This window comes from Vipera ursinii (assembly GCF_947247035.1).
Source record: "Vipera ursinii genome assembly, chromosome: 4".
NCBI lineage: Eukaryota > Metazoa > Chordata > Lepidosauria > Squamata > Viperidae > Vipera > Vipera ursinii.
In genome coordinates this window covers 42,964,843-42,980,143 of record NC_139514.1, presented here as the reverse complement: position 1 = coordinate 42,980,143, position 15,301 = coordinate 42,964,843, and the positions used below count along the sequence as shown (strand labels likewise).

General features: G+C 35.1%; 1 protein-coding gene across 2 annotated transcripts in view; it reads right to left on the bottom strand.

Annotated features, from left to right (window-relative positions):
• Nucleotides 1-2,381: 2,381 nt before the first annotated feature.
• The window catches only part of GBE1 (1,4-alpha-glucan branching enzyme 1), a 124,400-nt gene continuing 111,480 nt past the window's right edge, over nucleotides 2,382-15,301 (bottom strand). Inside the window, exons 16-17 of one of the 2 annotated variants that reach the window (XM_083362033.1) lie at nucleotides 12,896-12,961; nucleotides 2,382-3,064 (exon numbers count right to left, since the gene is read on the bottom strand). In XM_083362033.1, coding sequence (XP_083218159.1) covers nucleotides 3,008-3,064; nucleotides 12,896-12,961 — 123 coding nt within the window. In that variant the 3' untranslated portion in view covers nucleotides 2,382-3,007. The remainder of the gene's footprint in view (nucleotides 3,065-12,895; nucleotides 12,962-15,301) is intronic. The other variant, XM_083362034.1, reaches the window with a different exon arrangement.

Here is a 15,301-nt window from a genome sequence, read left to right as displayed (position 1 = left end):
CAGGTAATTAACCTAAACCTTATAATTTATGATTTTCAGAGAATTAAACACATCAGGTGTTATAGCACTTATATATTATATATATATATATATATATATATATATATATATATATATATATATATATATATATATATATATATATATATATATATATATATATATATATATCATTTATATATACTAGGCTAATGCCTCCTTAAGTAACACCAGCTGCCTGCAATTAGGGCAGGTTCGCATCCCACCAGGCTCAAGGTTGACTCAGCCTTCCATCCTTCCGAGGTAGGTAAAATGAGGACCCAGATTGTTGGGGGCAATTAAGCTGACTTTGTAATAATGCCGCTTGGGGGTGTGTGTGAAAGCCCTAATAAGCAGGCATATACATAGAATGAAGGCTACTGTTAAGCTTGTAAGCTGCCCTGAGTCTTCGGAGAAGGGCGGGATATAAATGGAATTAAAAAAAAAAAGTTGCGATGTATCGCTTTTTTCCCATTGCCAGCAATGGGGTGGGCATGGTTTCACCATAACGCATCTGGCCCACGGGCTGGCAGTTTGACACCCCTGATATATACTGTACCTCTGTATTCCAGTAACATTATTAATAGGAGAAATCTCATTCACTAGGTTTATAAGATGTTTATCTCAAACGTCTCACCTATTCTTGTCTGATAATGTTTGTATAAATATGTGGGCAGGATGACAAAGTTTCTTCTTGCATGAATATTACCTAGCTTTTAGGATTGGTGGGAATAAATTCTGCAAGTTTTATTTAAAATTCATTTAGCTAAAATGAATGGTTTGGAGATGCATTAAAATGTTTACAGATAGTTTTGAAGCAGAGCATGCCAATTAGACATGATACTAAGAAACTTGATCTATAGTAGCTATCATAAGGGAAAGTTAGGAAGGCACTGCTGATACGGTCTTGACAAAAACAGCAAAATAATAACTCACAAATTCTGTCCTGAATATTTTTGATAATACTGACTGTAAAACAAAACTGAAATAACTTTTTATACAAGATATTTTTAGAGTTCTGGAAATTCAGAATTCAGTCCTTTATACCTACTACTGGTATTCACTTATTAAATACCACATTTTTAGCTTTATAAAAATAATTCTCCATCATTGTTCAGTGATAACTGTCATAGTTTGGTTTCAAAAGATGTCAAGTCATAACTAGTCAGCAGTGTAACTAAACTGATGATGCAGATGGCTCAATGCTAGTCTTTAATACAAATGAATATGATTTTTCATTGAAATTTGAAATTGTTAGGAGCTTTTAAAAATGTCTACATGGTAAAAAAAATTAGGAAAGTGAATTTGGTTTAATTTGTTTTTAAATTTTTACAGACTTAAAAGTTAAATGTTTACTTCTTTATGTCTATAGCTATCTGGTTTGGCACAACAACCAAACTAGACAGACACAGACTTCAACAGATAGGACTGCAGAAAAAATAATTGCAATCAACCTGCCTTCCACTGAGGACCTGTACCCTGCACGAGCCAGAAAGAGGGCTATGAAAATATCTATAGACCTCTTACATTGTGGACATAAACTGCTTCAACTTCCCTCAAGATGACGCTATAGGGCATTGCCCGACAAAACAATCTGACACAAAGACAGTTCCCCCCCATGCTATCACTCTGCTAAACAACTAATTCTCACAACACTGTCTATCCCTAGGACAGGGGTGTCAAACTCAATTTCATTGAGGGCCGCATCAGCATTGCGGTTGCCCTCAAGGGGCCAGGTGGGTATGGCCAGGGTGGGCGTGGCCTACTGGGTGGGCGTGGCTAGTGTGCATATGGCCTACTGGGTGGGCGTGGCCAGCTCTACATCGTTCGCATCAAGGGTGCCTATGGGGGCCTGGGCAGGAGTGGGACAGATCTGAGGGTCTGTGGCAGAAGGAGGGTCTCTGGGCCAGGGCCAAGGCAGTGGGGGCCGTTCCCTCACTGTTTCCAGGATGCCTTCGCGAGCCACATGAAACCACTTCGTGGGCCGGATCCAGCCCCCGGGCCTTGTGTTTGACATGTCTGCCCTAGGATGTCAAACAACCTAGTAGGGCTATATTAATTATTATTCTTCTCATCTTTTCATTTTTGCTATTACCTATTTCCTTAGCTTCTCATAACTATAACTTTGTTGCTTGTATCTCATGATTTATGTTGATTGCCTTTATTTGTTGTTTGCTTATTTAGTATCCTATGACTATCACTTTGTAGCTTATGATTTATGATGATTGTATTTTATGATTATGACAATTTATCATCTGTTGCTTGTATGTACAGTAAGAGTTTATGCACCCGAGACAAATTCCTTGTGTGTCCAATCACACTTGGCCAATAAATAAAGAATGAATGAGTCCTAACACTCTAGATAGAATACATAAATTAATAACTTTATTTTGTAACACTTTTTTTAAAAATAGACACATTTTAAAAGACATTCCATAGTTTTATATTTTTACAGACCTAAATTTATGAGCTCAATATTGTACTTTCAATGAGGTTCCTTTATTGTTGGGGTCTTTCCATGAAAATGCTTTATTAGTTTTTCAACAAACCCTATTTTTCTTCTAATAATGTATCTCAGCAAAACCCAATACAACTTAGATCTGGAATCCAGTGTTAGTGCATCACATGGCTACTTATTTCTAAAACAAAATGGATCTAATGAGAAAAATACACCTACATGTGATTAGAATAAATCTGGAAATACAGCAATCAATTTTTGAACATGCCTTGTAACATACTTCAATCTTTATATGAGCACAAACTGTTTCTGAAATCCATACAAATTGTTCATAATACATTTGTTCTTCCATGATTATAGATCATCTCTTTGATTAAACATTTTATAGTATATTTGTAATTATGAATAAATAAATGCTCATTTGAATTTCTTAGTATGAACACACCTTTATGCAGAAAAAACCAATATTTTGGATGCCATTATCATCAAATATTACTTGGCCTTCAAAGTAATGGAGCCAGTTGCAAATCTTTACATCTGAATATCCATGTTTTGAAGCACTATTGCCACTCTGCTTGGAATGTATACCTAAAGGGAGAATAAAAAATATCTTATTATTGATCCATAAAAAAACCTTTGTGATATGGGACACATAAATCTAAATGACTTAAATAAATTACTTATAATGTGACATTATTTAATGTCACTGTAGAATCAAACACTTATTAAATATAGCATGGATATAGAGAGAAATTCTGGATTTGCGTATTTGGTCTTAAGACTAATTAATAGAAATGATAAACTTTGCATCCTTGTCATCCTAATACTCAATGCTGGATTGGGTAATATGTTTAAATGAAATTGGAACTAGAGGACACGTGTGATTTAAACTGATCCAGTCTGAATGTTCAAGGACATCCACTAGTAAATGACAAACTCTTGCTTTCAATTTAATCGCCATTGTATCATGGACTGAATTTGTATTTTGCCCGAGATGTCATTCAGTGGAAGTAAATACAGCAGAAGAAATAGTAAAGCATTAAGTCAGAGGGCTGAAAAGGGTCTCACTGTGATATACATTTGTTGAACAAATTTATTGAACAATGATAATAATATTCTTTCAACATTATGATTAAGATAATTCTTTTATTCTTTCACAGAAAAACTCTGAATCTGAACTCATTTTTAGGTAAGAAAAAAGAACAGTGGATTTTATAATGTTCCTTTCACAGATCATATTCTGAGTTGTTGTTTTTAACCTATTGATATATGTTCTTTACAGACTGCAGAGTGTAACTGATCACGTAAGCCGACCTCAATAAAAATGCAATCAGAAAAAATATACGTTGCTAATTGAAGATTGTTGCCTAACTTTTTGATAATGCTTTTAATGCCACTTGGCATTTCTAGTATAATGCTATTTCCATACCTGTTAAGAGCTAACTCATAGCATAAAGTGGATTTATAGTTAGCAACCAGAATAAATGATGGAGAGAGAGAGAGAGAGAGAGAGAGAGAGAGAGAGAGAGAGAGAGAGAGAGAGAGAGAGAGAGAGAGAGAGAGAGAGAGAGAGAGAGAGAGAGAGAGAGATCTTCACTGAATCAGAATGTAACATGTCCAATGGATCATAGCTATTTGTCAGTGATCAGAGTGTTTTGTGATAAATAACTCCCACAAATCTGCTCAGCAGGTAAGGACATTTGACATATACCTAGAATCCTGTACTCTGAAATTTACAGAAACAGAAAATAAAAAATAAATGGAGTGGTTAATGATACTTGGCTATCGCAAAAGATGTGATAAGGGGTTTATTTCCAAATGTTTTAGCAAAGAAAACCATACATTTGCTGATACTTCAAATAGTTTAGTGGAGAAAATCCCATGTTCAACATTAATGAGAAATAAGTAAGAAACAGTTATTAATTAAGGGCAGACAATCTCTTAATGAAAATTCTCACTGACAAAAGGATGTGAACTGATGTCTTTTTTTAACTTAGCAATAGCTAGATGAGCATGGGTTCTTCACCCCTTCTATAATCACAACTATTATTATTTCTGCCTTCTTACACTATGTGGATTCCACTTACATTTAGAAAAGGACATTTAATATGGAAAAAAGTATGTATTAAGCTGCCCAGTACTATATACAGTCCAAAGAATCAACATACCCAAATAGATATTTTAATGTGTTTGATAATACTGTACTTTAAAAAAATTAAAACAATATTAAGAAAGCAAACATGTTAATATATCCATAAAGTAAAATAAATTTTCATTTCTCTTGATCATAGTCATCAGTTGAATGTCTTATTTATGCCCCTATATATGAGAACTTCCTGAAAAAGTTTCATCTTTTTTTTTCATTTGTAGAGAAACCTGGATTGAATTATATTTTACCATTTGAAGGAAGAAATTGGATATGATTTTCCTGCCATTATTAACTACTAGCACTATTTCACTTTCCACATCAGGTTTCTTTCCAATGATACTAAAAGCAGCTTGAAGGCAAAGATTTGGCAAAAAACAAACATACAAACCAACAACCCCTTTCTCTTTTCCTGCCTTGATTTCTCTCTTTCTCCCCCTGCCACTAAAAATAGAAATATGTTACGACTTAACAGCTGTTATGGGAACTTTTAAAATCTATTTAAGTTTACTTATATGTTACCTTTAAGAGACTCTGGGTAACTCACAACAATAAAAATCAATAAAATATATGTTCACAATAAAATCAGCACAAAAATATAAAGCCAGATATTTGATGATTAAAAATATATTTATCCAAAATAAACAGCCAATATTTCATCAAACTATTCTCCAGAGATATGCTAAAAATAATATTTTTCATACTTCTAGGTTACACTGTTAAAGAGGGCAGCATTCTTACCACAGAAAGAAAAAGAATTCCAAAGGGTTATAGTATTAACCTTCCCCTTCTTAACTGTTAAACCCCAAATAGTTCACTGGCACAGGTAGGCAAAGAGATCTCAATGACTGCACTTCCTTCTTTTAATATAATTAACTAATAATGAAAGGATATGATTTTCCTTCAAGACCCAACTTTTCAAAAAAAATCATTGAAAACTTTTTTAGTACACAGGCTTATTGTTATTATTAGGATTTTTCCTAGAATATTTTAATCCAGGTATTATGGTTATGTGGATAATGTGTTCCACCCTCAGGAACTCAGTGAAAACTTGTTCCATTTAAATGCAGACTACTTTTCTATTGCACACGAGTTTAATTAAATAAATACCAAATTTTTAAAAATGAGAGATCTATAATGTGGAAAAAGAAGGATAACAAATAACATGAAAAAGAAGGAAAAAGAATTCCTTTAATATTGTTGAAAGACTAAACATGGTGTTACATTTAGAAGTGCATCAATATTAATAGATGCACCATTCCATAAAAAAATGATTTGCTAGTACAAGGTCAGTGAATCTCTAACTCAGCCACCCTTATTCTGCCTGTTTAGGAACATCCACATGCCTGCCACATCAATTTAATTGAATGCAGATTCAAATGGAGGATCAACATAAATATATTTGCCAACATTTATTCTGGAACATACTTAATTTGAATTTTAATTTATGTTTAAACTATAACATACATTTTGTAGAAAAACGTCAATTATTACTGAATAATTGATAAAACAATAGCTAATTGAGTGTGTCAAGTTGTCATATCATATTGGGCAAAAGCAAATACATGTCATGCTTGCAGCTGAAAATATATAAGAGAGAGTCAAGTTGAATTTCTTCGCTCCACTGAGAATAACATGTAAATGCACACTACACTAAGTTTTGTGGTTTCTACTAAATATCCAAAAGTGCAAACCATACTTTTGCTCATTGTGAATTGGCATAAGTGTAATTTCCTTTTGAAAATATTGGCCCAATTGTTTTGTGATTCAGTGTCATTTAAAAAGAGTATAGACTTCTACAGAAAAATGCAGCAGCATAAAGTAAAGAAATATAGAATAAGCCATCACTGTACCCATTTCTGTAGTTAGCCAGAGTAGATTAAAGTGAAATTGATTGTGGATCAAGAAATACAAAAAACCAAACTGAAACAACAAATAAAACAACAAACAAAAAGAAGCCAAACTTACTTCACCAAAGATCCAGTGTTATAAATACAAACAATTAGCAATTGTTTGATACTGGTATAGTATTAACATTACTGAAATAATAACAAATGACTTCAAAAGAGATGAGTCTGGAAAGAAGCAAACTTACCAAAGGAAATACTGTTTACATTCAACTTGATAATGAAAGACTTCAATCATTTACAATATTATGGATGGTAGTTACTATGGAGGTTTAAAATAGCTGAAATTTATACACAGTGTGTATACAGTATGTGTGTGTCTATGTACAGTGGGACAAAAAAGTATTTAGTCAGCCACGAATTGTGCAAGTTCTCCCACTTAAAAAGATGAGAGAGGCCTGTAATTTTCATCATAGGTATACCTCAAATATGAGAGACAAAATGGGGGGAAAGAATCCAGGAAATCGCATTGTAGGATTTCTAACGAATTTATTTGCAAATTATGGTGGAAAATAAATATTTGGTCAATAACAAAAGTTCATCTCAATACTTTGTTATATACCCTTCGTTGGCAATGACAGAGGTCAAACGTTTTCTGTAAGTCTTCACAAGGTTTGCACACACTGTTGCTGGTATTTTGGCCCATTCCTCAATGCAGATCTCCTCTAGAGCAGTGATGTTTTGGAGCTGTCGCTAGGCAACATGGACTTTCAACTCCCTCCAAAGGTTTTCCATGGGGTTGAGATCTGGAGACTGGCTAGGCCACAGGTCTGCAACCCGCGGCTCCGGAGCCGCATGCGGCTCTTTCAGCCATCTCCTGTGGCTCCCAGTCCTCTGCCATGTGCAGTCCCCCCAAAAAAAAGTGGGACTAAAAAATTTCAACCAATCAATTCAAATATGCAGGGTAGGTGCATATCTTGCCTTGGCTCCACTCTTCAGTGAAACCCTGTTCTGCGCATGTGCGCATGTACACGCATGCGCACACATTTTTTGCGGCTCCCAGTTTTTCCTTTTGTGAGGGAACCGGTTCCGAGTGGCTCTTTCACTGTTTCAGGTTGCTGACCCCTGGGCTAGGCCACTCAAGGACCTTGAAATGCTTCTTACAAAGCCACTCCTTCGTTGCCCGGGCGGTGTGTTTGAGATCATTGTCATGCTGAAAGACCCAGCCACGTTTCATCTTCAATGCCCTTGCTGATGGAAGGAGGTTTTCACTCAAAATCTCACAATACATGGCCCCATTCATTCTTTCCTTTACATGGATCAGTCATCCTGGTCCCTTTGCAGAAAAACAGCCCCAAAACATGATGTTTCCACCCCCCATGCTTCACAGTAGGTATGGTGTTCTTTGGATGCAACTGAGCATTCTTTCTCCTCCAAACACGAGTTTTTACCAAAAAGTTCTACTTTGGTTTCATCTGACCATATGACATTCTCCCAATCCTGTTCTGGATCATCCAAATGCTCTCTAGCAAACTTCAGACGGGCCCGGACACGTACTGGCTTAAGCAGGGGGACATGTCTGGCACTGCAGGATTTGAGTTCCTGGCGGTGTAGTGTGTTACTGATGGTAGCCTTTGTTACTCTCTGCAGGTCATTCACTAGGTCCCCCCATGTGGTTCTGGGATTTTGCTCACCATTCTTGTGATCATTTTGACCCCACGGGGTGAGATCTTGTGTGGAGCCCCAGAACGAGGGAGATTATCAGTGGTCTTGTATGTCTTCCATTTTCTAATAATTGCTCCCACAGCTGATTTCTTCACACCAAGCTGCTTGCCAATTGAAAATTCAGTCTTCCCAGCATGGTGCAGGTCTACAATTTTGTTTCTGGTGTCCTTCGGCAGCTCTTTGGTCTTGGCCATAGTGGAGTTTGGAGTGTGACTGTTTGAGGTTGTGGACTGGTGTCTTTTATACTGATAACAAGTTCAACCAGGTGCCATTCATACAGGCAACGAGTGGAGGACAGAGGAGCCTCTTAAAGAAGAAGTTACAGGTCTGTGAGAGCCAGAAATCTTGTTTGTTTGTAGGTGACCAAATACTTATTTTTACCGAGGAATGTACGAATTAACTCATTAGAAATCCTACAATGTGATTTCCTGGATTCTTTCCCCCCATTTTGTCTCATAGTTGAGGTATACCTATGATGAAAATTAAAGGCCTCTCTCATCTTTTTAAGTGGGAGAACTTGCACAATTGGTGGCTGACTAAATACTTTTTTGTCCCACTGTATGTCTGCAAGTGCACTATTGAATTAATGGGCTTGTTCCCAGCAAAGTGGATACAGAATTCAAGCTTTTCCTTGTAAAGAAACGTAGGATAAATTATGCTTTCAATTTATCCGTCTTTTTATCACATGCTGTTTTGGGATTTTTTTCCCTTTTCACTCCAACTAACTGATCTAATTTATTCTACTATGTATACTGTATGTGTTACTCTGTGTTTAAACTTTTACAGCAAGAACCAGTGCAGCAGAAATTAATATTCCCAATTTACCTCACAAAGTAATAGGTCATTCATTTTCTTTGTCTTATAGTGCTGTCATCTAATAACATGAATAAAGATCCCCATCAGTTATAAAACATACTTAATGTCATTTTTTCCTCTTCAGGACTTCATCACATAGTTCACCTCTTCCCACATTCAACTCTTTTCAATCAACAAATCCATGAATCATATTATTTTTTTATCTATTTTCATCAAAAAATCTATAAATGTTTTCCAGTTTTTTTTAAGAAAGTACTTATTATTTTTCCCTTGATCAAACAGGTCAACCTTGCCATTTCTGTTAATTCTAAAATCTTCACAGTTCAATCCTCCATTATGGTAGTTTGTTATTTTTTTCACCTTTGCACATACAATAGCTTCATTGTAGTTACTATATATAAAACCAATTTTCCATGTGCCTTTTTAACTGGCTATCTGTAAGTCCCAGTACAAAAAAAACCTCTGGTTTCATCACAATGTTCATTTTTAAAATTCTCTGCATTATCATATGCATTTGTAGCCAATATTTTTTACTTTTTCAAAAGTCCATCATGCACAGTAAAATTTTATGCTTTCCACATTTCCAATAATGATCAGAGTACATTTATACATTTTAGATTATTTTTCCTGGTGTGATATACCAGCTTTACACCATTTTATATAAATTTTCTTTTAAATTACTAAGACATGAATTTCAGTCCTTTTGACCACATTCCTTCCCACTGATGCATCTGTATATTATAGCCTTAAAATTCTTAGTCCATTTTATCATGTACCCTGCAACTTATCCTTGTTCCACTTCAAATTTCAACAGACGCTTAAAATTTTTAGCAATTACATGTTCATCATTTCTACATAATTCCAATTCAAATTTACGTATTGTTTTATTCCTGTTAAATTTTATACTATATCAAACATTTCCTTTAATCTTGTGTTAAGCACCATAATTATTTTATAACTTGGAAAATTCTCTGTCTGTAACACCCAACACAGTAGTCTCTTCTTCTTCAGGTTCTGGCTGACTTTTTTAGTTTCCTGCATCTCTTTGAGGACTTTTTAAAATCTTTCAAAGACATCTCCTTTTGAAGAGAATGAAGTTGAAATTTCTATTGCTTAAATGTTCTCTTAAATTCTCCTTCCAGTTTATCCCAATGAGATAGAATCTTTTTCTGTTTAACTGTCAGTCAAAAAATATATCCTGTTTGCTTACCTAATAATCCAGTTGCTATTTCCGTGAGCAAAATTACCTTTGAGTTATTAATGAAGTTGGTAGTAAAATGTTATTGCAAAAGTTCATCTCTTTTTCCTGAAAAAGTGTACAAGTATGTTTATTGGTATGTTTCTTAATTTGCATAATGTGTACTAATTCAGTACACCTTGTCCACTTCTGCCTCCATAACTTCTTCTTTCCACTCCAAATGGTTTGTTAAAACTTCAGTGTCTTCTCCAAACACTTTTTTTTTTACAGATTCTTGAAATTTTTTTGTTCATTTCCCCCCCACCCCCACAGTTGCAAATCTCTCTTTCATTCTCCCTTCAGGTGTAGTCAAGTCTCTTGGACAGATTCACAAAGCTGTCACTGAAGCTGAAACATTCTTTTCCAGCTGTTCAAATATCTTTTGGAATATATCTGTTGTAATCCCTATCTGCTCTGTTAATAATGTTCTCTTCCCTATTTTTGTTGCTTTCCAGGTTGTAGTCATTTCTGTTTTAAAATTTATAATCCGTATAGATATAGCATCAAAAAGATCCTTTAAAAAATTCTTTTAGTCCTTAACTTTTTAGTTCAATTCAGCACTTCATAGGTTTACAGTCACATGGTCTTTCTCAAATGCCACTTATCTCTTCATTTAAAAGACTTAGCCATTGAGTCTCCTTAAGAAAATCTTCTTTCCCTCAGAGGTATGCATTATTTATTTAATTTAATTTAATTAGAAGTAGAAAATTTAAAATTTAACTGGTCCCTCTGTTTTAGGTTTTATAATTCAAATTCTTAATATTATTTTTTTGCTAAGGAGAACTTTCTTTTGATTAATTTTAAAACTTTATGACTAGTTCTTTATTTTTCTTCTAGATTATATCCCAGGTTGAAAAGGCAGTTACCAGATGTCTAGTTGTTTTGCTGTTTGAAAGATCTCTATAGGTGTCAAAGTATTTATATCCAAATATGCTTTAAAAAACAAAATTTCATTTGAGCCCAATGTCCTTAAAGTGCATGAGGCTGAGAACTTGATATTCCTTCATTGGCTTCTGGTATTCTATCCAATGTGCTTAAAGTTTCCATTCAGATGTGGGTGATCTGTTGGATTCTCCTGTATCCATAGAAACTCTATAGGTCTAGCCTCACAACCAGGTTACAAATTTCCACCTCAGTATTGTCTTCAGTTATTAGAGCAGTTTACCATTTTCTCCATCCAGAAATTCAACACAAATATGTTTCAAATAGATGAGCTTTACCTGAATATGCACAGTGAATAGAGATATAGGTATTTTTATGACTGCAACCTGTTACTATGTAAATTTTTTATTTATTTATTTTTTAACTGGGAATGTTTACAGTGGTTATCTTATTCAATAAGAATTCAGGTTAAGTATGAAGCTGGATTTTAATCAAAATTAAATATTACCATGCTATTTATATATATATAAAACCCATTTCCATTAACGGGTCACAATGACTGTAGACAATGAGATTAAAAAAATTCCAACACAACTTATACTTCAGATCTCTTTGTATTTATTTATCTATATATTTTTTTATTTTTATTATGAACAGTATCAAAGCAGAAGGGTATATTACTGAAATCAGGAACTGTTTATTTCCCACAAGCCACATTTATTTTCTTCTTCTGGCAAAATTATGAAGGCTCTTCCACAAATAATATAATAATAAAATAGCTTCAAACCAGCAGAAAAACAAGCTGAATTCAAATCTACTAGTTTATGGGAAAATAAATATCATTAATATTTACTATTAGGAGGGTTTCTTTTCTGCTTTGAGAAATCTTAAGAAAAAAAATATTATCCAAAACAGGGTTTTTTTACATGTTGCAATGCTGCTCCACCCAGTATGTTTTAAAGATAATATGCAGAAACCATAGCTACATGGTTATTTGGAATATCAAGGGTTGTCCAAAACATCAAGTCTAGAGTAGAGAAATCAGTAGAAATTGGACATCTTTGCTCACTAGATACATGTTCTGCTAATGCAGGGGGAGTCTTTAGATTCTGCTCTTCATGCTGACCAAGTGAAGGAAATGGTCTGTAATCTTAAAAGGTGATAATGCATAAATATGTCATAACACTCTTTGTCCATTCAATTCTGAAGCCTACCAACTGAAACAAAATTGTGAAACACACAACACTGAACCGATGTCTTAAGATGTTTTAAGTAACTCTACTTTCAGTTTGTAATATAACTTGGTGAGGTGTGGTTTATTTTATTTATTTTATTTATTTTAATTCCATTTATATCCCACCCTTCTCCGAAGACTCAGGGCGGCTTACAAACTCAGCAGTAGCCTTCATTCTATGTATATGCCTGCTTATTAGGGCTTTCACACAACCCCCAAGCGGCATTATTACAAAGTCAGCTTATTGCCCCCAACAATCTTGGGTCCTCATTTTACCTACCTCGGAAGGATGGAAGGCTGAGTCAACCTTGAGCCTGGTGGGACGCGAACCTGCACTAATTGCAGGCTGCTGGCGTTACTTAAGGAGGCATTAGCCCACTGCTCCACCAAGGCTTTTATGGTTATTGCTTCCCTTTTTGTTGTAAATGAAGATGCAAGTTTGTTTTGCACATGTTGGTTTAGGCCTGGAGATGAGGATCTCACTTTTTGTATCATGCTACTATTTTGCCTACACACCTATCTGCAACTTTACCTTCAAGTAGTGTGTGTGCTGTTGTCCTCGGCTTTGGCCATCACTTTCATTCAGTGCATTGGGTTGCTAAGGAACACAAAGGAAAGGATGACCCATACTCAGGGTTCAAACTTATATTGTAGTGCCATTATCATGCCATTAGCTTGTAGCTAGAGTCAAACTATATTAAATGCTTGGTTATTCAGTTTTTTATCATGCTTTTTTTCCACATGCATTTGTTAAATTGATTTTTACAGTTGTTCCAACTTCTGTATACATTAATTGTATTTTGCATCTGCACTATGCTTGTCATGTTGATAATATGTTATGGTTAATAAGATCATAATAATTATCTGAGGCTGTATATTAATTTTTCATTACATTGGTAGAATGGTAAAATTTGCAGGAAACCACTCTTCAGAACTGCATTGAAATCACTTTTCCACACTGGGATTTCATTCACTGTAATATATAAAGTACAGAACAAGAATATACATATATGCAGACAATATATGCAGAAAGGTATATGCAGAACGATCGAGGATATTAAAGTGACTGTTGTTTACTGGTACATATTCTAAGGTCACTGAGATGATTGTTTATGAATGTAAATATGACCATAGTTGGTTTCTGATACTGTATAATATTTATTTATTTTATTTACATCATGCCTTTAAAAAAAAAAGCAACTCCAAATGGTGAACATAGCTAATACTCCTTCCTATTTTCCCCACAACAGCCCTGTGAGGTGAGTTGGGCTGAGAGAGTTTCACCCACCTAGTTTTCATAGCTAAAGTGACACTACAACTCAAAGTCCCCCAGTTTCTAGCATGATGACTTAACCACTAGACCAGGGGTAGGCAACCTTAAGGGACGTGGTGGCTCAGGGGGTTAGGACGCTGAGCTTGTCGATCAGAAGGTCGGCAGTTTGGCAGGTCGAATCCCGAGTGCCACGTAACAGAGTGAGCGACTGTTACTTGTCCCAGCTCCTGCCAACCTAGCAGTTCGAAAGCACGTAAAAATGCAAGTAGAAAAATAGAGACCACTACGGTGGGAAGGTAACAACATTCCGTGCGCCTTTGGTGTCTAGTCATGCCAGCCATATGACCACGGAGACATCCTCGGACAAACTCTGGCTCTTCGGCTTTGAAACAGAGATGAACACCAGCCCCTAGAATTGGAAACGACTAGCATGCATGTGTGGGGGAACCTTTACCTTTACGTTTAGGCAACCTTGGCTCTTTTATGACTCATGGACTTCAACTCCCAGAATTCCTGAGTCAGCTATGCTGACTCAGGAATTCTGCGAATTGAAGTCAATGAGTCATAAAAGAGCTGAGGTTGCCTACCCCTGCACTAGACAAAACTGGTTCAAGTAAATACAATAAAAATTATGTAGTCTGTATATGATTGGATCTGAAATTGCCTTAACTGATTTAGAGTTGAGTTAAACAGTTTCGATATTTGTTGTACAAAAATTCACTATGTTTGGATTTGGCCCACAAAGTTGTTCCTTTGCTGCCCTTTTTTCATCAGTACCTAAACTAGGCAAAATAAATTACATATTATTGATATTGATGGTACAACATCGATAATGACTTATTGATGTGGCTTGATTACACCAAATTGCTAGATAATTTGTTTAATCTGTTTATGAATACTGCATCTGTGCATGATGATGAAAGAATGCTGCTATTGTCCAGTTATACAAAAGGAAAAATAGGAAGAACAAAAAACAACAAGGTAGAGAAAAGTATTATTTGGGAAGTACAGTGTTGCTTTGTGAAAACATTGAATGTATAGATCAGATATTTTACTCTTTAGTAAGTCACTGAGAAATCTACAAATGTGAAAAAGATTTATAACACAACTGTTGATTTAAAGAAAGAACATAATTTGGAATTGAACTATGTAATTTTGTGCACAAACATGGTATTGGACTTGTAGATATTACAGGATGGTCTATGATGAAAGTAAAGTATGCATAAAAATAAGTGGAATACTTAGCAAATGGTTGCGTGGAACAAGGTAAAGATGTGTGGTTGGACAAATTTATGAGCATACTTGGTATTATTAGAGCTATTTTGTTTGGGGATATAAGTGTATGCAGTTGATGCCACATTATTTGGATGAGAATACAAAATGATTTGCAGTGAATGCTAGTATGACTGAACGATAACAGTGTAGGAGGGGAATGGATATGATAATCCATATAGATATAAACCAAGATTTTTTGATGCTAAAGGAAAATGCAGAGTGAACAAATGTAAGCTACACTAGTGGCAGTAGAGTACTCTAGTAGCGTTGAATGAATATTCATTGAATACAAGAGTGAGTGACTAGTACAAAGAAATACACAGAAGTACATTTCAAAACAAATGTATGAAGGGAGAGAAAACTAAGAAATTTTGGTTGGAGGAAGTTGGT